The sequence below is a fragment of the Centroberyx gerrardi genome, chromosome 19, assembly GCF_048128805.1.
Source record: "Centroberyx gerrardi isolate f3 chromosome 19, fCenGer3.hap1.cur.20231027, whole genome shotgun sequence".
Classification (NCBI taxonomy): Eukaryota; Metazoa; Chordata; class Actinopteri; order Beryciformes; family Berycidae; genus Centroberyx; species Centroberyx gerrardi.
In genome coordinates this window covers 14939902-14963876 of record NC_136015.1, presented here as the reverse complement: position 1 = coordinate 14963876, position 23975 = coordinate 14939902, and the positions used below count along the sequence as shown (strand labels likewise).

The 23975-nt window shown below is 43.1% G+C and overlaps 1 protein-coding gene across 1 annotated transcript; it reads left to right on the top strand.

Moving 5' to 3' along the window:
- Window positions 1-4633: 4633 nt before the first annotated feature.
- Window positions 4634-13494, top strand: tshz1 (teashirt zinc finger homeobox 1). Its single transcript, XM_078290546.1, has 3 exons — window positions 4634-4637; window positions 6305-6358; window positions 9602-13494. The coding sequence occupies exons 1-3, from the start codon at window positions 4634-4636 to the stop codon at window positions 12964-12966; spliced, it is 3423 nt and encodes a 1140-aa protein (XP_078146672.1). The 3' UTR covers window positions 12967-13494.
- The last annotated feature ends 10481 nt before the right edge of the window (window positions 13495-23975 follow it).

Here is a 23975-nt window from a genome sequence, read left to right as displayed (position 1 = left end):
ACACATGCACTCAATATCGCAGACAGACAGACACAAACACTTACACACACACACACACTCACACACACACACACAATCATAGACACATACCCCATATAAGAGGCCATGTTCTCGGGGGCGCTGCCAAAACACTCTGATTTCCTTTAGCCTGGGCGGCCATACATCAGCTCGGGGCCTCCCAGCCCGGATGGCAGGGGCTGACAGAATGACATGTGTCATTTATCAAACGAGGGGCGCCAGGCCTGAGGAAAAGAACAGACCGCCGCGTGACAAAGCCCCCCGAGAGCTCTCCTCCACTCGCAATGAGGGGAGTGTGTCATGGGATAGACACTGACAAATCTACAGAGATAGAATACACATGGATACACACTGACACACACACACACGAGCGGAGGAAGCACACACAGCGAGGCGCCACTAACAGATACAAACCCATGATCAAACATTACATGCGGGCTTCAGGACATATTCATAAATTTCGATATATTTTTGTGTATATTCAGAGAAAAAAACACCGTCCCGTACACGAACTCGACCGTTTCTCACCAAGACAAAAGGTTTTGAGTGGGTGAGAGATGCGTGTCGATATTTTCTCGATCTCAACCTAAAGGCAGTGCACACACAAACGCAAATGCAACACGTACCCGCACATGCGCCCACACACACACACACACACACACACACACACACTTTTCTATCGTAGCCAGGAAAGCCACAGCCAAAGCCTATCCTGTTGCCAACAGCAGGCCTGTCTGTGTGCCTGTCCTTCCTAATGAGTGGTCACTAGCTACCAAAAGGCGCTCTCTTAGTCGGCAACGCAGCTCCGTCTCCCTCCATCTCAATCCCTCTCTTCTTTTCTTCCTCCTTTTCATCACCTCTCCCTCCCTTTTCTTTCCCTTTTGCCTTCCCTCTCCTATTTACTCGCTCTGTCTCTCGCAATTCCCCCGTTTACTCTCTTCCCGCGGCCCATTCATTTGTCTTCATAAGCCTAATTTATTTTCACTGCCAGATGCAAGCTGACAGGCATCAGTCTCCCTTTTTTTTCTTTCTCTCACACACACACATACACACAGTCCGTATTACCTCACACTGCTGTGAGGTCAGCCTTGCAGTCACATACCCTCTGTTTTACCCCTGTCCTCCACCCCTCCAACCCCAAAAACCTACCATTAACATTACTGAAGATGGATGTGTCTTTATAGCGGAGATTGATCGCGGATATCAGAGTTATGGTGCCATTTATATGTGTGTGTGTGTGTGTGTGTGTGCGTGTGTGTTAGTGTTAGATAGAGGGCACTTTGGGAGGCTGCACTGAAGCTGAAATGTGAGGGAGGCAGGCTTTTCTCTCATCTCTGTTTCCAGAACCTTCCAGCCGTTCGTTGTCTGTCCACAGTCTGATATTGTACTCTGTTGAAGGATTGCTTCCTCTCTCTCTTCCCGTCTCTCTCTCTGACTGTGAAGCTCTTCATAGCCGTTGCATGTGCACACACACACACACACACACACACACACACACACACACACACACACACACATCCGCATAGACACACAGACACAATTAGGATGATATGGCTACTGATACTAGTCTTCTCTGAGAGCCCAGTACATAATTTACTGACTTTCTGTAGGGACCCTTTCTCAACCCCTAATCCCTCCCTCCCTCCCTCCCTTCCACCCTCCCTCCTTCCATCATTCCCTCTTTTGTCAGTTTACTGCTACGGTCATGAGAAGAAGAAAAAAACTCCACACATGCACACATACACACTCTGCACAACCCCTGTGCGAGTAGTATGTGTGTTTGTTGTATTTTCTGTTATGGCATATGCTATTCGTCATGCATGGAATCTACTCAGTCTTAAAACAGTGTTAAAATGAAACAGTCCAGTCATAGTAGAATCCCACTTAGTGGAGCGCCAGACTTGAGCACTAACCCAATGGGCAGAATGAGAGAGGAAATGTGGCGATGCATAAAGGATAGTGAATTGATGGGGCACAAATGTTGGAATTTCCCCAGTGACACATGCAGCTAAAAGCATTTAAATGTTTTGGGACATTTGGTCGTCCTGAGCGGCCTGCTGTCCTGAGGGTTTGTGGTAAACCATGTTCTAATTAATTTCCCTGAAGTGACTTCATCATTTTAAGTTCATGATTGCTTTGATTAGCTGGCTGTGCACGCTGAAAAAGTACATGAGATGTATCTGTACGTCAGTTTGAGGTCCTGTTCTCACAAAACTCTCAGCACTCTTGAGTCCAGGCTGCTGTTGTTGTGTATCTGGTGTTTGGGTTGTTTTTGAATGTCTTACCATGAAGTTCATAAGGGTCGAGTGGAGTTGACGGAATGTTTTGATCCAGCGGGACTGTGTGTGTGTGTGTGTGTGTGTGTGTGTGTGTGTGTGTGTCTCCTGCATGTGTGTGTGGCATCCTACTGTCTTAAATCAGACTGTTCCATAGTTTTAGGGGGCTTCCTTCCTGCAGAGAGTAAAGGGTCAGATTCATGGAAGTGTGTGTCTGCGGGACTTTTTTTTTTGCTCTCCCTCTGTCTCTATGTGTTGTTCCTCAGCAGTGTACAAAGTGGATGGCCTCTGTGAATTGAGGGGAGGGCTGACAGCGCGGAGAAGGTTGATTGATGGCTTATTGTGCAACCGGACTCGGCTAGACCGAACTGGTTAGGTTGTGACCCTGTTTTGGCCCTGTGCCCTCTCATTTTCTCTTTTTATTCTCTCTTTCTCTCTCTTCACTCTCCGTCTCTGCTCCCTCTGTATCTCAATATCTCTCCGTCACTCATGCACACACTCACTCAAACATATATATATATATACAATACATACATATACAAGCACACTATGCACACACTCCCTTAAACCCTCCGTTCCCAACCCCCCCTTTTCTTTGCCGCACTAAACTCATCATTCTCGCCATCATTCATTCTTCCCCGTTTCCTTTCTTCCTTCCTCTGCCCACTTTGTTTTCTTTGTCTCTCCTCCTTCAGGACAGGTTTTGTCCCATGAGTCATTTCATCAGGTTTCATTTTACAGCCCCTATTCATACAGTCTCTGACTATCCAAAACACTGGCCACTCTCAAGAAACGACCCAGAAAGACAAATCCAATGTCACTTTCGATTCTCTTTGTTGACCGCTGAGCTTACTGGTCACCAACCAGCTCTTGCCCACAGGGAAATTACTGATGACCTCGTCAGGCAAATTCAGGAAAGGCAAAGTTAGCCCAAACCAAACACTAGGCACACTAGTTTCAATTGTGGTTCAGCCTGTTTTTTTCCCCTACAATGATTTTCTGCTCCTATTCTCCACACAACCATAGTGATTTATGGTAATTATCCATCTTTGGGGTCATCCATCAACTGGTTGTTGCTAGGCGATGGGAGCAGCTGTTGTTTGGTCGGGGGAAGCTCCACTGTCAGGGGCAATGCAGGTGAATTCAAAAGAAGGCATCTATGAAAAAGGACGGACCCTTATTTTTTGTTAGCGTGTTGATTTCATGATCCATTCTATTCAGTTTTCAACAGCACACCTTTGCATCATGCAAGTAACGCCCACCAATGACTAAACCAAAAAGGAAAACGTTAAATAATGTGGATGTTTAGTGATCACAGATGCTCCTATCAACCAGACTGGCAGATTATGAGATTGCTCAAATTATGAGATTGGTGATCGCCATATCCTGATGTTCCAATCTGAATTTCATAAAGCTGAATCCAAACTCTTTAAGTCCAAATCTGATTCCAAAGACTACATTTTGCCCAAAATGAACATCTTATCAATGGTAAAGAAATAATTTTTTGTCTAAAGAACGTCAGTAAAAAAAAAAAAAAAAAAAAAAAGGCATCTGGCTGACATATATTGAATCAGTGCTTGGCATTGGCTTAGTAAATCTCAGTCACATCATCCCTAATTAGCATTAGCAATGCTTTATCTGTACTTTGCCTAAAAACAAACCAGATGGTTTGAAATGTCGCTGCAACACCAGAGCAATGTTAGATTGCTGGGTGTGGAGTTTGGCAGAATCAAGCAGAAAGGGGAGGAATCTGTGGTGCCGATGATCTAATGGCTGTTGTTTCATCTCACAACAAGCATGCGCTGACAGTCCGGGGAAAAGGTGATTTATAGACCGCAGTCACTGTCATGGCGTGTCAAAGCCGGCTCACGGGAGACCAGGACAAACAGAAAAAAAAAAAAAAGAAAGGGAAGAGAAGAATAAGAGAAGAAACTTGCACAACGATGCAGGGAAGAACTGTAAATGCTTTTGCTCTCTAGAAATAATAACTGCAATTCTTCAGTTTTCTTTTTTCTTTCAACACTGATCTGTTGTGTGAGCTGCTATCATTTGATCTCTCTCTCTCTCTCTCTCTCTCTCTCTCTCTCTCTCATTCTCCCTCACTCATACACACACACACGGTGGCCAAATGAAGCTAAGCCAGAGGTAAAATGCACTGTCTATATGACCCATTTAAATAGGCTATTAGCATAATATGAGTTCAAGTAATTGCAAATGACTAGGAACGTATGCGAAAGCCCTTAGGACATTAAAAAGTTTAAGGAAAGGTAATTTAGGTCCCACTTCATACAAGGATGGATGTGATAGTCTTCTGCGTTTGATGAAAGCAAGAGACAATGATGGGTGAGAGCGAGTGTGTGTTTCACAAGATTCAAATTTAATTAACCTTTCAAAAATTCATTTTCATTTACATTGCTACCACCAAGGTGAGCAGACGCCGAGGCTCGGTTGCCTGTTTTGTTTTCCCCACTAGTGGAAGCTGAGAAGGTGGATTTGTACGACGCACCAGCTATAAGAAGCCCTGGAGCTATTGTGCCATATGGTGGACTATTCCATGTGGGCTGGGGAGGGTGGGGCTAAAGGAGGGAGGGGGGTGTTAGGTAGGCTTTTACATGTCTGGTCAAAGAAGCCGCTGGTTAAATCAGGGCTCCTACGCGGTATCCGTGGCAACACCCATCAGTGTAACTTTGCACATTGTTGTGGGGTCGGCTTATGTAAAACAAGCACCTGCAAAGCAACTCTAATGACAGTCAACATCAAACCGCGCCAAACGAAGCCATTAGCATGTATTAGCAGAGATTCTGGCATGTCTCCAGTCATTAGAAGAGAAAAAAAAAGACATAAAACATTGATTTGATTGATTATTACTGCAAAGACTTTACCCTTTAACTTTTTTTATGATAGGAATGACAATGTGGGTCTCCTCAAGTAATGTCTCTGATGTCGACGCTTTATGCAGAATTGTATGAGAAGGTCTAGGTCTGTTCTCTTGTCTGTAGCCTGAGAGGAGCCTATTGGTCTGTGCCAGCTTGCCTCAGTGTGCGTAGTCCAAAGAGACAGTGTCAGTTCCTCTGAAACCCCAGCCACTACTATCCCCGAGAGAGAAAAAAGAGCAGGAATGAAGAGGAAGGGGGAGAAGAGAGGCAGAGAGAGAGAGAGAGAGAGAGAGATTGCCTGACATACTAAGCATTACCATAATTGGCTTTTCTACATGATAGGACAGAGGAAATAATAATGTCATTTTATTTACAGCCTTCCCTCTCTCCCTCTCTCTCCGCGCCGAAACACACACACACTCATGCGCGCTGTACAGGTCAATGACACACACTGATCAGGCCTGTCCAAAGCCATCAGAGGTGAGTGGCAGGGAATGGAGCGGCCGGTGACAAAGCGAAACGGGAGAGAGAAATAAGACTGCCACGCCAGAGCTCCCATTTTGAAGGGCCGCTAAACGGTGTGAGGGAGCCTCGCCGTCTGCCCGCTCGGAATAGAGCGCTCGGCCACGCAGGGTAAATCAGCAGGGTGAAAGCTGGCGGAATTGAACATTAGCACTGCAAATGAGAGCCGGGATTGCCCTCTTCTCCGAGACAACATGAATAAATGAAGAAGGTTGAGAGGGGGCAAGTGTGTGTTTGTGTGTGTGTGTGCGAGCGTGTGTGTGTGTGTGTGTGTGTGAGAGAGGAGAGAGTTGCGTTGATAGTGCCAGTGCCGTGTCATACTAAAGTTTTCTCACCCTGTCGCATGCTATTTCCTAGAATGGGTCGGGTTAAGTCTGACACCATGGTAAAGGCATAACGACAAGATTTTGGATCCGGCGGGGGGGTACTTTGTGTCCAAAACAGTGCGCAGGCCGGAAAGTGAGGTTTTGAAAGCCAGAAATCTCCACATCTGGCAAAGTAATCGTTGAGTCATTGGTATTGATCAACAACCCTATCAACCCCCTGCAGATGTATTATGGTCATTTTGTGCTATGGAGCGGTAAAAATCTTACTAACTGCACCTTTACATAGAAAATAAATTATCAGTTAGTTGCATCTTTTTTCCCCTTTGTTCCCTATTCTCAGGCGCAGTTGTAATGCTTGTTTGTGTGTGTCCAGGCATGTGTGCATGTGTGTATATCAATTCATGTGTGTGTTCAATGTGTTAGTGGCAGGTGAAAGAATTCTCTTTTGTGTTTTCTCCATTCAGTTGCATTTGTTTTTATCTATGGCAGTCCCAAAGTGTACAGGAGCAAGGTGTTGTGTTTTGTGTGTGGGCCTCACAAGGCTTCCCCCTGTCTTGTCTTGGGGGTGGGATGGAGTTTTGAGACGAGGGTGGGGGTGTGTGTGTCGGGTGTATGTGTGTGTGTGTGTGTGTGGGGGGGGGCTCAGTTGTGTCCTACTGTGGTGTCACCTGTCTGCAGCAGGAAGTCCTGGGCCCTGGGCACAACAATAGTGACAGGCTGCTCTCCAGACGCAGATGGCTTCGCTTTCCCCCCACCAGCCATCATGCATCCCCTCCTGCACCTGACACACTGTGACACTGACACACACACACACACACACACACACACACACATACACACACACACGTTCAGCCACACCTATCTCACACACAAATACAAACACATGCAAAGACAAGACAAAAAAATCCACTGCTTTTGTCTCTCCGAATATCTCATTCTTAGTTTGTTGGACGCTGTTTAACTTGTTTCCCTGTCGTGTTCTTTGTCAGACATGCACACGTGCACTGGCACACACACACACACACTCTCACCTCTTGTTAGCTGGCCTAAACCCATCTTTTCTCCTCTCTATTCAAAACTTCCCCTCTTTTCCCTATCCTCCCTGACAGCACAAAGTGGGCTTACGTTTTTGACTGACAACCACAACAGACACCTTCCCCCTCCTCCCCTGCACCCCCGTTTTAATCCCCCCCCCCCCCAGCCCTCCCTCCCTCCCTTTTCTCTTCCTCTTTTGTTCTGAGTGACGCTCGAAAGCCGCCGTGTCAGCATCTTTTCCATCTCTGATTGCCTTATTAGCCGGCGGTGGCACCCGCAGCTTTTCTGACACAGATGGTGAAGGAGGAGGGTAGAGCAGGAGAAAAAATGGCTGACTTGTGTTTGTTGTTGTTACTTTCCCCTCCCACCTCTTCTCAGGCTTGTTTGCGTGGACACTGACACCTCGGGCTGACACTGACACACTCCTGACACTGATGCCTGTCAAGGCAACATACGGAGGATGGCAGGGAAAGACTAGCATTTAGGTTTTTGTGTGTGTGTGTGTGTGTGTGTGTGTGTGTGTATACTGCTGTCAGGTTTCTCTCACTTTGTCAGCTAAGCCGCTTTGTCTTTAGCTACTCTCACCATATTGAGCAATTTTGAATTTATTTCAATACAGTGCGCCATCTACTGCACATAGATAGGGAGGGTGAAGATGGGGTGAAGGAAATTTGTACAGCTGCACCGGCAATAGGTTAAAATATTATGATTCAATTGATAATTTAATGAAATTCTTTGATAGACCTGCAACACTGTAGCCTGTGTGTTTTTTTAAATATTTGGAGTAGTGTATAATTAAGAGTGTGCAGTTGAGAGTGAAAACAGCATAGGACTAGTTTGATTACCAAGAGGAATGATGTACGTTACATCTTCATACAACACACTCAGGCATGCATGCACACACTAAACGCGAGCACACACAGACACACACACACAGAGACACACACACGCACACACTTAACTCAGAGTTGCAGCTGTTGGACCTCCAGCTTTTCCCAGGCAGCAGTAACTGGCACCTCACAAACATCAGGTATTATGTCCATTCCGATTATGGGATAGAGAGCTACATGCTGTTTGAAGCTGACAGCACATCTGCCTCCTCACTGGAGAGTGATTCTGGCACCTCAGACAAGCATCTTATGAGGGATGGATTGGGGGAGCCGCCTTAGCATATCTAACCCTCTATTTTTCTCTCTCCCTGTCTCTCTATAATATTTCCCTCTCTTAATCTGCTTTCACTATCAAAATCATTTTATATAAACCGTTTCTTCTTTCTGCTATTGTAGCACTCCGAGATGTATGATGTAAATGAATGCTTTGTAATGTAGTTACACAACTGTGTTCAGAATTTTTCATTTCTAACATGCTTTCTGTATGTCTTGGTCAACTGGAATACTTGGTTAAAAGTAGAAAAGGAAGGGTTATTTTAAAGTAGTTAAAATGGTGATTTTATATTTTTTGTGACAAATGATAAAGTAGATATGAAGACAGTAACAGAAAGAGAGAGGGCAACCATTTTCTATTGATACTATAAATCCCTCTCTCGTCTTTTAAGATGGCACACTTGACTACAAGGGGAGCATAGGCAGTGACAACATGGCTTGTCATGTCCACTGGCCATTTCCTAGCATCACGCTGTGAGGACTTCCACAGCCGATGCCAACTTGACTCCAGCCAACCATGGCTTGGCAAGGCTGATGCAGCTGGCATTTTCCCCCACTATCTCTTACTTGTGAATCCATAGTATGTGTGGCATGTTGGTAGCGTAGAGCAAATCGAAGTCAGGAGCAGATCTATGATCTCCCTACAGTGGCAAAATAGATAATGAAATACTCTGTGTAGACTGTATGGCTGTGGGCTTGTCTGGCATTTAAATTTGCTGAGAAGAGAGAGAGCTATTCATATTTGATGAAAACATTGTATTGAAATGCATGTATGCATGCTATTAAATCACACTTATTAATTTATTGTTACTACTCAGTATATGTTGTGAAGCAAACATCAAAGTGAGACTTAACAGTTCCCCTAATGGTGCATATTTTTCCTTTTTCCTGTTTATTTTTTTCACTTGTATAGGGATCAGAATGTCCTCAATTCTGTTGTGAAGTAACAGATCTTACCACATGATTAATAAGTATCATGTCCTCTGAGGAGTAGCTCTCTGCATAATTTGAAATTTTGCTTGTTTTCTAGTTTTTAAACTAAGGGGAAATGTTTCTGTAGCTCATCTCTGCTCTCTACCCTTGCTGAGCTGTAGTGTTCAATAGCTTCATTAGGCGGTGCAGTGAAGGGGACTATCTATCATTGTCAAGATATGGATGTTTGCCACTTTATTATTGCAAACCTGTGTCCTCTGCCGGGACTATTGACAAAAATCTCTTTAGGATTATTGCACCTACCACCCTCACATAGTGAGGGAAGCAGTTAAAGAGAAACATGACTTCTAGGCAAAATAAACATGCATGATTGGTACCGTTCTAGTACATAGTATGTCTGAAAATATCAAGAAATTAATGTTATCTTTCCCCTCTGTTCTCTTGTTTTCCAGCTTATGGGCCTGAAGATGACTCTAAGGTTGACAAGATCGATGAGGAGGAGCACCTACAGGATGACGGCCTTTCCCTAGATGGCCAAGATGCAGAGTATCTGTTCAATGACGACGAGGACGCAAGAGATCGCTATAGCTGCGAAAACTCTCCACTCAGCAATGGCACTAACCCAGACGCTGGTTACGCCTCTCCACTCAGCACCACCAGTGATCACCTGGTGGACCTTAAGACCAGTTCCTCCTTCAAAGATGTTCAGGACAAGGTAGAAGAAAGGCTGGTTGGGGGGAGCACGGAGTCCGCCAATGGCCTCTCGCTGCAGGACAGCCTGGCACAAATGAAAGCCGTCTATGCAAACCTGATCTCAGATGCCTCCTGGTCCAGCCTTGCCCTGGACATGCTTAAAAGTAAACAAGGGAACAATTTCAGACCTAGCAACAGCAATGGGAGCAATCACAAAGGGAGCAATGGCTTCCTTAACAGTCACAGCCAGGGGAACAGCCATGTGAAGAACAGTTGTAGCAGCAGCAGTGCCTCAGCTACCACTAATACTACCACCAGCAGTACCACCACAAGTACCGCATCAAGCAACACCAACAGTGGCAACAGTGTAAGCTGTGGCAGTACAGGAGGTGTAGCCTATGACTGGCACCAGGCAGCACTGGCCAAGACCCTACAGCACACCCCATACCATCTCCTTCCTGAACCTAGCCTTTTCAGCACCGTGCAGCTCTACAGGCAGAACAATAAGCTCTATGGCCCTGTGTTTACGGGTGCTAGCAAGTTCAGGTGCAAGGACTGTAGTGCAGCCTACGACACTTTGGTTGGCCTGACAGTGCATATGAACGAGACGGGCCACTACCGTGATGACAATAAGGATACAGAGGATGATCGAGGCAAGAGGTGGTCCAAGCCCCGCAAGCGTTCTCTGATGGAAATGGAAGGGAAGGAGGATGCCCAGAAAGTTCTTAAATGCATGTACTGTGGCCACTCTTTTGAATCCTTGCAAGACCTGAGTGTCCACATGATCAAAACAAAACACTATCAGAAAGTGCCTCTAAAAGAACCAATGCCAGCCCTCACCTCAAAGCTGGTACCCCCAACCAAAAAAAGAGCATTTCAAGACTTGATGTCCCCAAGCTCACCAGAGTCTGTCACATCTGGCATACCCCTGGGAGAGAGCCCTAAAGACCAAAAAGTGGCCAATCCCTATGTCACAGCTAATAATCGATATGGTTACCAAAACGGTGCCAGTTATACTTGGCAGTTTGAGGCACGCAAGGCACAAATTCTCAAATGCATGGAATGTGGCAGTTCACATGACACCTTGCAACAACTGACAGCCCACATGATGGTCACAGGACACTTTCTCAAAGTCACAAACTCAGCCTCTAAAAAGGGTAAGCAATTAGTTTTTGATCCGGTCATTGAGGAGAAAATTCAATCAATTCCTTTGCCACCAACGACTACACGACTCCCAGCTCCCAATGGGAAGTCGCAGCCTGACTCTCCCTTGCAGCCCTGTAGCCCTGAGGAGAAAAAAGAAGAAAAAAAAGATGAAGAGGTGGATGAAGAAGAAATAGAGGCAAGGGGGCCAGAGAAAAAAATAAAAGAGGAAAAAGAAGAGCCCTCTGAAAAAAGTGAAAAACCTGGAAAGGCCAGACCTTACCAATATCTCAGAGAAGAAGATTTAGAAGAGACACCTAAAGGTGGCCTGGACATCCTAAAGTCATTAGAGAATACAGTTTCAAGTGCAATCAGCAAGGCCCAGACAGGCACACCAACCTGGGGTGGATACCCCAGCATCCATGCTGCCTATCAACTCCATGGGTCTCTGAAGTCTACCTTGTCTTCATGTGCACAGGTTCAGCCTTTATTCAGCACCAACAGCTTGAAGGTACTGTCCTCTGATTTAGGCACTCTGATCCACTCACCAAATAGCCCCTCTCCACCTCCCAATCACAAGAGCAATGTGCTGGCCATGGAGGAGCTGGTGGAAAAAGTGACTGGGAAAAGCTCAGTGAAGAAGGAAAAAGAGGAAAAACCCTTAGAGAATAAGTGTAGATCCATGTCAGCCAAGTCACCTTCGCCAAATCCTAAGGACAAACAGGCTTCCCCCAAGCCAGAAAACCTCTCTAAGCCAGTGAAAACCACTGTGATAGAGGACCAGACTGAGTCTAGAGGCAAAGAAGAAGAGTCAACAGACAGTAAAACAGATGCACAGATAAAGAGTGAAGCTAATGCACCAAAAATGCCTGTCAGCAATGGCTGCAGTAACTTGAGCATCATCACTGATCACTCGCCTGAACAACCTCTTGTCAACCCTCTGAGTGCATTGCAGTCCATCATGAATAACCACTTGGGAAAAGCTGCAAAGGTGGCCACCCCCTTCATAGACCCCTTTGCAATGCTTTATAAGGTCGACGGCAACTCGGCTCAGGTCAAGCAAGTGGAGCCCCTGAGTCAATACCATGATGATGATGATCAGCCCATGGACTTGACAAAATCCAAACACACTAATGGAAGTCCAGCTAAGGGTACTTCTATTACACTGAACAACAGCAATGCAAACAACAACAACAAACCTGCTGTCAAAGGTTTCTCACAGTCTATATCTCCACCCTTACGGGAGAATGCATTGATGGATATTTCGGACATGGTAAAAAATCTGACCGGCCGCTTGACACCAAAGTCCACAACCCCATCTTCCATCTCTGAGAAATCAGATATGGATGGCTGTACTTTTGAGGATGGCTTGGAGGAGCTGTCTCCCATTCAAAGACGGAAAGGCCGACAGTCAAACTGGAATCCCCAGCACCTCCTGATTCTTCAGGCCCAGTTTGCCTCTAGTCTTCGGGAGACTCCTGATGGAAAGTTTGTCATTACTGACCTGGGACCCCAGGAACGTGTCCACATCTGTAAATTCACTGGTCTCTCCATGACTACTATCTCACATTGGCTGGCCAATGTAAAATACCAGTTAAAGCGGACAGGGGGCACAAAATTCCTAAAAAATATTGACTCTGGCCAACCCCTGTTTTTGTGCAGTGACTGTGCATCCCAGTACAGGACTCCCTCCTCATACATTAATCATTTGGAGTCCCACCTTGGGTTTACCCTAAAGGACCTCTCAAAGCTTTCCATAGATTTCATAGAGCAGCAAGCAGTCAGCAGAATAGCAGACAAAACTTTCAGTTCCCCTGGACTTGCAGAAGAAGACACTGGCTCGATATTTCAGTGCAAGCTGTGCAATCGGACCTTTGTGAGCAAGCATGCAATTAAGCTGCACCTTTGCAAAACACATGGAAAGTCACCAGAAGACCATCTCATCTTTGTGAAAGAGTTGGACAAGTTTGATAAACCATGAAGGTGGATAAAGCTGATAGCATGACAGATTACTGTTGCACTATATCTCTAAGCTACAATCTGTCGTTACGGATAGTGCCACAACTGTATTAAGTATTATTATGACACAGATATTATAATGAAAACATGGTAGCTTTAATGCCACTTAATCAATCAGTATCCATAGCGGCAGGAGCTTGCACTGCAGAGGTGCCAAGCTAAGTTGTAGAATTTGAGTTTTGGCGATATGAACATACAAAATTGAAATTGGTGCGGCAGCCATGGCACTATATAGTCACTGACTGATTGTTGCTTTCTTAATGCACTGCATCTTATCTGAGCCTTTGGAAATAGTCCATCTGTTGTTTTAAAACTGGACCACGCTCTTATTTTGATCTCTGTTTTTGAATGATTGTTTTTTTTTTATATATATATTTCAACACGGGATTTGCATATTATTTATAAGAGACAGTTTGTGCATGTTTTTTTTATGTAAAGCAATGAACGTATTGTGTTTCATGAAATTTGATCCCTGTTGACAAAATTGCTATCCCTGTCTAACAAATTTTGGAAATTGAACTTTATATGAAGGTATATAGTAAAAAAATAGCCACATTGAAAGATTGTGTTCTCAAATGTTAACATGATTTCAGCACTTTAAGGAAGTGTAAATGGGTAAAGAAATGTATGGGTAAAAATAACAACACATCACCTATTTAAGTTTTCAATTCCCCTGATCACTTCAACATTGCAATATGGGGGAAATGTAGAACTTACTAACTATAACATTGTTTTGTATTTGCCGTTAAATTACAGAAATCCTTACAAAAATATGTTTAGAATCTTTGTTTCTCTAGTATGCTATCATTTTATGGTTGTTTCAACATGTACAGTATTTGCGTTAGTACCAATTTTATTATTGTGAAGCTTCAGTTGTAAAATTAATGAAGTTTAAAACTTATTATTGTATGAATAATCAGCAAGTATGTATACATGTATGTCAGCATATCTTGCTCTTTACAGTTCAACATTATTTGTACTGTGTGCATTTTTATAATGTTATTTTATAGACAAATATGGGGAAAAATGTATAGAGCTACAGAATACTGTAGGACCACAATGTCCTTTTTTCAATGAAAAGTAGGTCCCTCAATGTGGTTTACATAAAATGGCAGAACTTTACTGGCATCTCCTCTGATGCATGGTACTGTACATAAAATTTAAAAAAGCAATTCTCACGAAATGATAGATTCCCATGTTTTATCATCGACCCTATTATTCATAATGGCATTCTTTTATCCTCAATTGTAAAATAAACTCCCATGTTCTGGATTAACCTTTGGTGTTGTTTGAATGACTTTGGGGGGGTTTAAAACCCACTGCATGCCAGCATTTGGTTAGCGTTGCTAGCAAAAAAATTCCTGCTCCCTATCAAGACTCATCCAGCCATCCAGTTACATATTCTATGAACAGGGGCTTGACCCCACCTGGCTAGGTGATGTGGATGATGACCTGAAACCCCTAGACAATCATGCAAGCATGCATCAACCAATGTACTATGTAGAACGGGCCCATGGTAAATGAACTTTAGACAAATATCCTATTTACAAACCCACTGGCTGACAGGCACTGCCAGATGCTGTCCCATACTGCCCCAAGCCTAGGGCACCAAGCACTAACTAAGGCTTCGCTGGCCCAGCCAGATGCTCCGGCCAGCTCAAAAGGAAGGGAGAGGCCACTCCGGTCATCCCACCAGACGCTAAGCCTACTGAAAAAGTTAGACATCACTGCATTTGACTAGTGTTGGAACAGTGGTAAATAGCTTACAATACATGCACCCAACACTAGCTCCCATCTCCCAGAGGGAGATGCTGACTGCAACATTCAGATGGTAGAATCCTTTGAAAATATACCAATCTCCTTCTCTCACCTAAATCGTCACCATACCACAGGTGGAGAGCACCCTTATCCCCGATAGCGCTGGCATGTCCACCATCCACTTGCAGGATCATCACTACAATCCAGTGTGACAGCCTGGATTTTGACAGCACTCTGACAGCCCAGGCACTCCAGCTTGAAGCAGACAAACAGCTGGTCTGACTTCTTCCACGCCTGTGTATAATAAATGAACTCCTTCAGAGCATTGCTTCTGCTCATCCTGTCCGGGGGGTGGTGGGGGGCTAGAAGGGGCAGAGCTCAAACAACTCTGATGAAACTCAGAGAGCACTTTAGGGAGGAAAACTGGGTTCAAATACAGGACCACCCAACCCCCCATTCCTCAGGCAGGAATCAAAGTACTCTTGTGCACCACCAAAGCCAACCTCTTAACTGACATTACTGGGAGGAAGGCAATGACAGCCACATCAAATCCTCTAAATTTTGCGCCTCAAAGTGGAAGTGCTGCAGCACACTTAGGATCCTTTCCAGGTCCCACTGAGGGAATGTCAGCCTTCCCACTGTGAGCTGTTACTCACACTCTAAGCAACTCCCATAAGAACTGTACCACTGGAAGGTGTTCCAGGTTTAGACCTTCCAGTGGTAAGAGTAAACCACTCTCAGTAGATATGGCTAGAAGCTCAGTTTTCTCAGATGCCAAGCAGAGCCTGAGTCCCTTGGGTAAGGGTGAAAAACAGACCTCCTTGCCTGTGACAATAGCTCCATCCGCTCATTGCAAGCAGTATTTGGGGCCACCAGAATAAGCTCACCTGCCACTGCACCTGCACTCTTTGTAAAAAAGGATAGAGGGAGACTGAATGGGGCAAAGCAAACAGTGCCGAGGAGAGGTTGGTGAGCCAGCTCAGAGCCGGTGTGTCTTCAGGAATTATCCACATCCCTTGGCTGACAGGGACAATTATCCACATCACCTAGCCAGGTGAGGCCATGTCCTTAAATGTGCAAAATGTGAGTAGAGATAGGCTCTTGACTCAGAGAATAAGGGTTTCATTGTAACCATACAAGTCTCCTCATCTCCTCAACAGCCCTTTCTTTTGGTGACAATTTTAATCACTCAGTTCTAATGCCCAGTCTAAATACATTACAGTAATTGCAAAGGTACAATACAATTACCTGTGGAGCATATGACTACTGTACATTGGGAGAATGACAAAAGTTACATAAATCTGAATAGATCCCTGTTAGAATATATTCTAACAGGGCTTCATGCTACAAAGATTCGGTTGCTAATATTTAACCGTTGCAAATCCATTGTGGGGCATTACTGTGTAAAAAGGTTGGAGAAGGAAATAATAAGAGGGAGAATTCAGACTGGAAAATGTGTTGTGAGGCCTATGGGGAGAACATAGATTATCTGATTCATGGCAATTTTTTACTTTGATAACACTATTTCTCCACAATTTCCACCCAGGGATTAACAAAGTATCTATTTATCTAATATGAATGTGCGAGCAACTCATTGTCACCAACAGTCAATCCTAATTATATTCAGACAGTAAAGTTATAATTTTATCAAATGTTAGAGAAACTTGGAAAGTATGTGGATCGTCTTTCAAAATGCCTGATCAAGCTACCATTGTACAGTAAATCATCTCCCCAAAATAAGCTTTGTCAGCACCCTAAAGCTGGACGGGTCTCATGCTCATACTCTACATGTACCTGTTAAGATCCCAATAGAATGAAAATATAGAAAATATCTCTGAGTGAAAACTGAATACAAATTTTCTGATGCCGAATGTAGCTTGTGAGCATGCCTTTGAACATCTTTTGCATATTCCCAGTGCTATATGGCATCCTGGTTAGTATGACTTGTTTTTTCATACTGTTAAATGAATGTGAGGGTTTTTGTTCAGCAGCCAGAGCCCGTGATGAGCCCCAAATCAGTCAATGTGTGTGAGCCTTTAGCAATTTAAAATATAGACATAATCCCTTTTAGGAAAAAAAAGTGAATAAAACACATTGTCATAAAAATCAGGATTTGTTGAGACTTAAGTTTATGGTTTAACATAGAGCTAAGCTTTATAGTTCACCTAGCGAGACACCTGATAAAAGAGGCCATGGCATGTCTCCACTGAAGGTATTTAAGTCGACATACTCCCACCCCACGCAGCTCTTGAACACTAGCCTGAGGCATTTTTCCCAAGAAACAATAGAGTTCCAGTGCCTTGCAGCGTGCTCTCTGTGCCTGGAAGACATAAGAAGGAGCAGTCAAAAATACAGGGATTAGTCACGTACAATAAAAGTCACATATGATAAAAGGCAACATGGTGCAAAATATACAGAAAACCGACTGATTTGTGAAACAAAGAAGACTGACGGATTCAAGGAGGTGCAAACAGAAGAACAGGACATGAAACAATCCTGTAATATTTCAACTTCTTCTTGATAAATAATTGTGTTTGCTTTCCCTTTTAAAACTTTTCACAATCTGAAAAGGGACAAATGTAATATCAGCAGAATGGATTTATTTTTTAAATGACAGCAGTAGCTTCCTTCCCTGACTAACTACCTTGCAATCCACTCATTTTTTATTTTTTTTATTATTTTTTTTTTACATTTTGCTAGGGTTTAATAAATCACACTTTCTATCAAATATACCCTGTAGTGTTTGAACTGTGTAGTGATGCTGAGTCAAGCAAGCAAGGTTAGACAATATGATCCAGTTTTTCACCTTGGAGTTGGTAAGAAAAAAAAAAAAAGTGTTCATTTAACATTGGGCGGATGTCTGGCCAATTAGTTTACCAGCCAAGTTGCTCAGCTTTGTCGGTAAAAATACACATAAAGTCACCCCTCATTTCAACACACCTTCACTTTTCATTTTGTTCTATCAAGGTGATGCAGGATGTATTAACTGAGGTGAAATGCATAAGAACTAAGGAGAATGAGCATCAGTACATCATATACTGTATAAGGCTGGGACCTCCCTTGAGCTCAAATGCTCATCTGCCTTTATAATCAGGCAGCAGGGCCATTATAAAAAAAGATTTCAATTTCACGATTGGTGAAGTTAAAGTTCCAGTACTTAACATTATGTTAGTTGGAGATGAGTGGACCAAATCAATCCCATAAAAAGCATCCAACACCATTAGATGATAACAGTCACTGAAGTCTTTGCAATATGTTGGTGGTTCCTTTACTTCAACCATTTATAGTAAATCATCTAATCTATAGCTGTGGCTTCTACAGACAATTGTGTCCAATTCAGGATAGCTCAGTCAATAAATGTATTATGATGTTGCAAGCATGCACCACTGGCATGTCCCAATCTACAGGCGATATGAGTAGTTGTTCCATAGATGGTCTTTCTAAAACAAGTCATCTTTGTCTTGTCAGAAGATGTCACAACAAATACAAAACCTCTACATATGACTTTGTCAGGCAGGCGATGTTTTGTTTGTTCTCTCGTGACTCTTGTTTGCTTTAAAGCAAACAGAAAATAAATTGGCTCCATGTCATCACCATTACCAGACAAACAGAGGCTCACAGACAGCAGCACAAATCTGATGTTAAACAAAATGGTGTTTATGACAAGAGGCCTTGTGATGCACTCTGTTATCCATTTATAATAATCAGAACAGAAAGCTCCGAGTCACAGCAAGCTGTTCTGCAACCGAGTAGCAACATCTGTAAATCCGTGAAGTATCAGATGCCAGTGAAATGCACACAATGGATGTAGGGAGTGTTTGAATCCTTGTGACATGCATATCATGTTTACTCACGCTGACAGCAATGATGCAATGAAAACAGAGCGCACAGAATTAACCATGTCTCCTCTTCCTTCCTCCTCCTCACTCGTTTATGAGCAAGCCACAGCTCTGCACTGTAGTTAACAAGACCTTGCATTCAAAAAATAGAATATGCTCCACTAATAATCTATCCCTTCTGCACAGTACATTAATTGAATTGGAAAATGTATGTGCCATTGGAAAATATGCTTTCAAGATGCTGTGTGAAAAGGACAATGGCTAATGCACCATATTTCTGTGCTTTTGGCTCATTTTTTAAATATAAGTGAAGATGAAAACATAGCGCATAATGCAAAATCATACTGTTAGCCAGATTCATCTCAATGCAGTTGCAATAAAGTTTTCCAGGCATGCACATTAGTCCACTCAACCATCAGGGTTCCTTATAAACATCTCTCAGTAATGCATTGCATGTGTCATTTCAGACAGTGAATGATCTTTATAATATCCTCAACCCATTTGTATTTCCATGTGCTTAGTTATGCTGGTTGCTTCATTCAATTTACTCTTTGTCAAGCTGAATATTCAGGCATTATGAATGTGTTATAAACTATAGTTCATATAAGTGTTACCCTTGATTATGAGTATGAATGATTACCGCATATTAAAATGATGCGTCTACCTTACTTATGATGGTGTTTTCTTAAGTTGCAAGGCTATGGGACCAGAACTGAACCCATGTTTCTCACATAACAAATAAATATACCTGAGGTGGCAGACTTGCTTCTCTCTGCTACAGCCATTCTGACAGCAATACAATGTAGCACCTTAAAATTTGCAAAAACATTAAGCCTCAATACTGGATTTGAAGAGGGAAGCTGAAGGTTTAAAACCACCTGAGACATCTCATCATGGACAGAGTTGATACATACGTTGATACATTTGTCCCCGCCGAGATCTGCAAGCAGTCAAAACCATCTTGTAAAGTGTTGTGTACCTGTCAGGAATGAGCCTTGTTTTGGAAGATATGGACGACATAATTCATCAGGCTGAGGGAAAGGCTCTTGAAGAATGGAGAAGTGACAAAGTCGATTCTTTCGAGAATAATGACGGCTGCCAACGTACTGAATGGATGTACTGTCTTTTAGGATCTATCAAAAGCCTTTTTCGATGGTGCCAGCTTTCTGCAAAGCCCACAGGTGTGATGTGCCGCACCATCATTGTTGTGTCAAAGTAATGGAAATATTGAGACAGTCATATATTATGAAACATTATTCATTAGTATCTCCTTTTTGGTGGATTTTCTGATCTTGCCAGAAAATCATCTGGACCTACTGAATAAAGTGGACAAACAAGAAAATATTTGAGAAAAGAGAACCGCTGGACATTTCATTAGCGTGGTTTCCACTGCAGGGCTGAACAGCGCTATTTTCTTAGAATTTTCTCCACCACCAGAAAAATTGTTCTCTTTCCATCTAGTTGCCAGTACATATAGTTTTCCAGATGGGCTATAGATATACATAAAAAGTGCTTTTGATTTTATATAATAAACAAATTGCCATGGTCCTGGCTCTTGTGAGCTCTTGTGAGTAAGGTACTTCTGTCCCCACTGAGGAAAAAATGATTTCACTAGAAAAACTTGGGACAGTGTGTGTATATCTTTAATAACGGAGATTGATGTGTTCCCATTGGAGTTGGGATATGTGCTATTTAGGACCTAAGAAAGGTAAATAGGTTACACACATAGTACTGCGGTTCCACTCACAAATTCCTCATTATTTTGAACTATTCCTGGTTTTGGTTGCCAGATTTGAATGTCAAATGTCGTATTTATTTCATCTTGAGCTATGTGAGAAACCACTGTCATATGGGTCGGTTTAGGCCCTTGGACAGTGTGACGAGTCTCATTCACATTCTGTCCAAACCTGACATCATTTGCATGAGAATAAGCCCAAACTCTGCAAACGTGACACGTCCCAGACAAGGGATCACAACTTGGCTGTCATATTAGGCCGGTAAATTCAGGTGACACGGATCCTGTGTCCTCATCTGGGCCAACTTGACAGTGGTTCATGTTCCCTGCTGTCTTTTTCTGAGGGGTTTTGGGGGGGGGGGGTTGCTTTTAATCAGCATGACGAACCCCGCCACCCCCCTGCACACGCACACACACACACACACACATCCGAGAGTGGGCATATGCTGAGGGGCAGTGGGCTGGCCGGTGTGCCATCATTAGTCCAAGCCTACACGGCAAGCTTCTGACACATGTCGAAGGAGGTTCATTCGACCTACAGAAGGCGCATCCGCATTATGCAAAGGTAGCAGTGTCTTTATGTGCAGCACTACTGTCAGGGGTTTGAAGGAAGAACTAAGGAAAGAACTGGAGGGGCTTGGGGGGAGATGGGGAGAGATGGGAGAGACAGAGAGAGAAATGGAAAGAGAGAGGGTGCAAATCAATAAGAGAAGTGAATAGAGGGAGACTCCTGCTTTAAGGAATGGTCATGCACTGCAAAAAAAATACCCATTGTAACAAATCATTTAGTCTGGCATTGAGGTGTGCAATCTTATTTTTTAAACAAAAAATGGGGCGAGATCATTTCACTTGTTTCCAACGAAAATCAACTTGATTTTAGATTTTTTTTAATCAAGTAATTGTCTTAAAACTGTGGGAGTGATCCAGGCATTGTGCTTGTTTCAAGAAAATTCTCAAAAGAGGTGAAACTGCATTGGAAACAAGTGAAATTGTCAGAAATATTCACTTGTTTGGAAGAAAACAAGGTTTTACAACTCAATACAAGACTAAATTACTTAAGATGGACATCATCTGTAGTGTGCAAAAGTCCCTGCACCGCAATATGCAACAGTATTCACACACGTCACACACACACACACACACACACACACACACACACACACACCATCAATGGTTTAAAAATATTTTACATAGATTATGAGGCGTGCTTTGTTGCCCAGGGCAACAAAGCAAATGAATTTCACAGGGACTGGTGAGCTCTCTTTATCACCTCACAGTAAAAGCTCCAGGCCATTTTCATACACAGTTTTGCGGCAACTATCTGGCTACTACATTTCTACCTCTCTGGTTCCTTTCTGCGACTGAATCTTCTGTGACCATCATTCAAACGGAATCACAAAGAGTATCACTAATTGAAATTACAGCTTACCAAAGCGTGCAGTTCTAAAAAGGACATAACGCACGATCCCCCTGTCATTATTTTCATTTCCAAGAGCACTGTTGCATGGATGACACGAATGCCTGTATGTGGTTCAGATAAATAGCTGCTCAGTGTTGCAGAGATAAGGCTGCCTTTTGTGCAGCACTGATATTTTTAAAGTATATTCATTTTGTAGTGTTCTTTAAAAATATTTTGCCCACTTAAAGGTTAACTGCCATCCCGCGTATGGAGCGTACGTATTCTGCTCTCACGCCAAAACGCTCCCGTCTGCACAGGCGCGGAGGTAAAAGTTAGAAAGAGTCATGAGGTGAACAAAAGCAAAGGGAGTCGTAAATTATAACGTCATCTGTGTTCCTCTTCCCTGGCTTCAAACAGCAGCTCAAAGAGTTACACGTCTTTAAGAGATGTATTAATAGAGGAACAAACAATCCACTTAATGCCCAAAGTGAAGGGTAGAGTCATTTTTACAAGTCCAGAGATGAGCTTCTGCTTTCATTGCCCACGTCAATATGATGATTTAGTACCCGGGCCTGCCAGTCCTTTGTCACTTGGGCACTGCAATCTTTCTCTGTCAGTTGCCAGGGGGGAGGACTGAGATTCAGTTTTTCCAATAACGCTAAATGCATCGCCAACAGCGCATGGTCCAATAGCTCATGAATATGAATATATATATAAATAGACAAGTTGAGGAGGCGGATGGATGTCGGCCTGTCACTTTTGCCTTGCCTAACATCTCCACTGAGGGTAGGTCGTGTCCTAGATCCACAACACAACCAACTTCCTACGAAGTTGGTAAGGAGACAGAGCAGGCTTCCTTCTCTCTGTCTTACACTGTTATGAAACTTTGCATATATTGTAGCTGTCATTTCCATTATGTGTTTGACATTTTGCAAGCCAAAACTTTACCCTATCGATAAGCTAACAGCAGTGGCGATAGAGTTGGGTTGTTTCCTCACTGTGTACCAATCAAAATGTATCAACTAACAAAATCCCAGCAACGCATTGCCGTTTACTGCTAGAAATTCCATGTATAGTTTAGCATGAACTTGACATATAATCAAACAGCAATTATCCATGAATAAGCATGATGATAGTAGGAACTGGGTGACAGAGACGTGACAGGAGGGTGGCAGAGGAGCAGCAAGATGGTGACAAGGGAGTAACAGGAGGTTGGCTGAAGAGTGGCTTTTGTGCCATACAGTAGTAAGTGTGAAGAGGAAAGCGCACCCGAAAAGCTGTTGTCAGATAGAGGGGGTAGATTTATCTGGGTAGATTTAACTGGAGACTTGACCCTTACCACTCAACTGAGGGCTCGACTTTGACACTTTGAACTTGTGACGCAAGTTCACTCAACCTTTTAAATCATGATTCCACCCAATATGTATCACTGATAATGCAGCAGTATGTAATTTGATGAATGAAAGCAAAGTGTTATGAAATGCATCTTAGCCGTCTTAGCAAGATGGATTGGAGTCAGAAACTGACTATAACTGGTGAACCTGTTAAGCTATGTTGTTTGAAGTAACGTAATACAGCCAAATCCAGACCCAAGCTGTTTGATATGAAATTTAATTTATCTTCATGTAACATATACGATTTCATGTTACTTGACTTTTGACCTCTTCAAAAAATGTGCGCTAAAAGACTGAAAACGGTATGATTTGGTCACTGTTATGTTACAAAAGAGGCTATAACTATAATGAAAGATTCAGACTTTTCCAGGATGAATGGAGTTCATGATGTCAAGCTCAGCCCCTTACAACAAAATCTGACATTATCACAATTTAACACTATACTTTGCCAAATAAATAAGCTGCAACTGAGACTGAAACTTAACTAACTCCAAAAGTTAAATGAATTCCTTGTGACATTGTGGGGAAAAATGTCTCCCCAGTTTCCCTAAAAATGTCTTGTTAGCATTGTTAGCATTCTTCATTGAATCCAAGGGGCTCTACTGGTTGCAAACCCACTCAAGTATTTCTTTAACACTCAATCAAAATAAATGAGAACTTCATTGTGAAACTTAGCTAGTGATGTACCTTTCAGTTCTCTAGGTTTGAGCATTCTTTTACTGAAAATACATGTATTGCACTTGTCATACCTGTCCGGCACACAATGCGAGGAGCAGGACTTGTTTGTCAAGGCACTCACCAAACCCAGCTCTCCAACTGGTGGTTCGACTCCCACATTGTCACTAT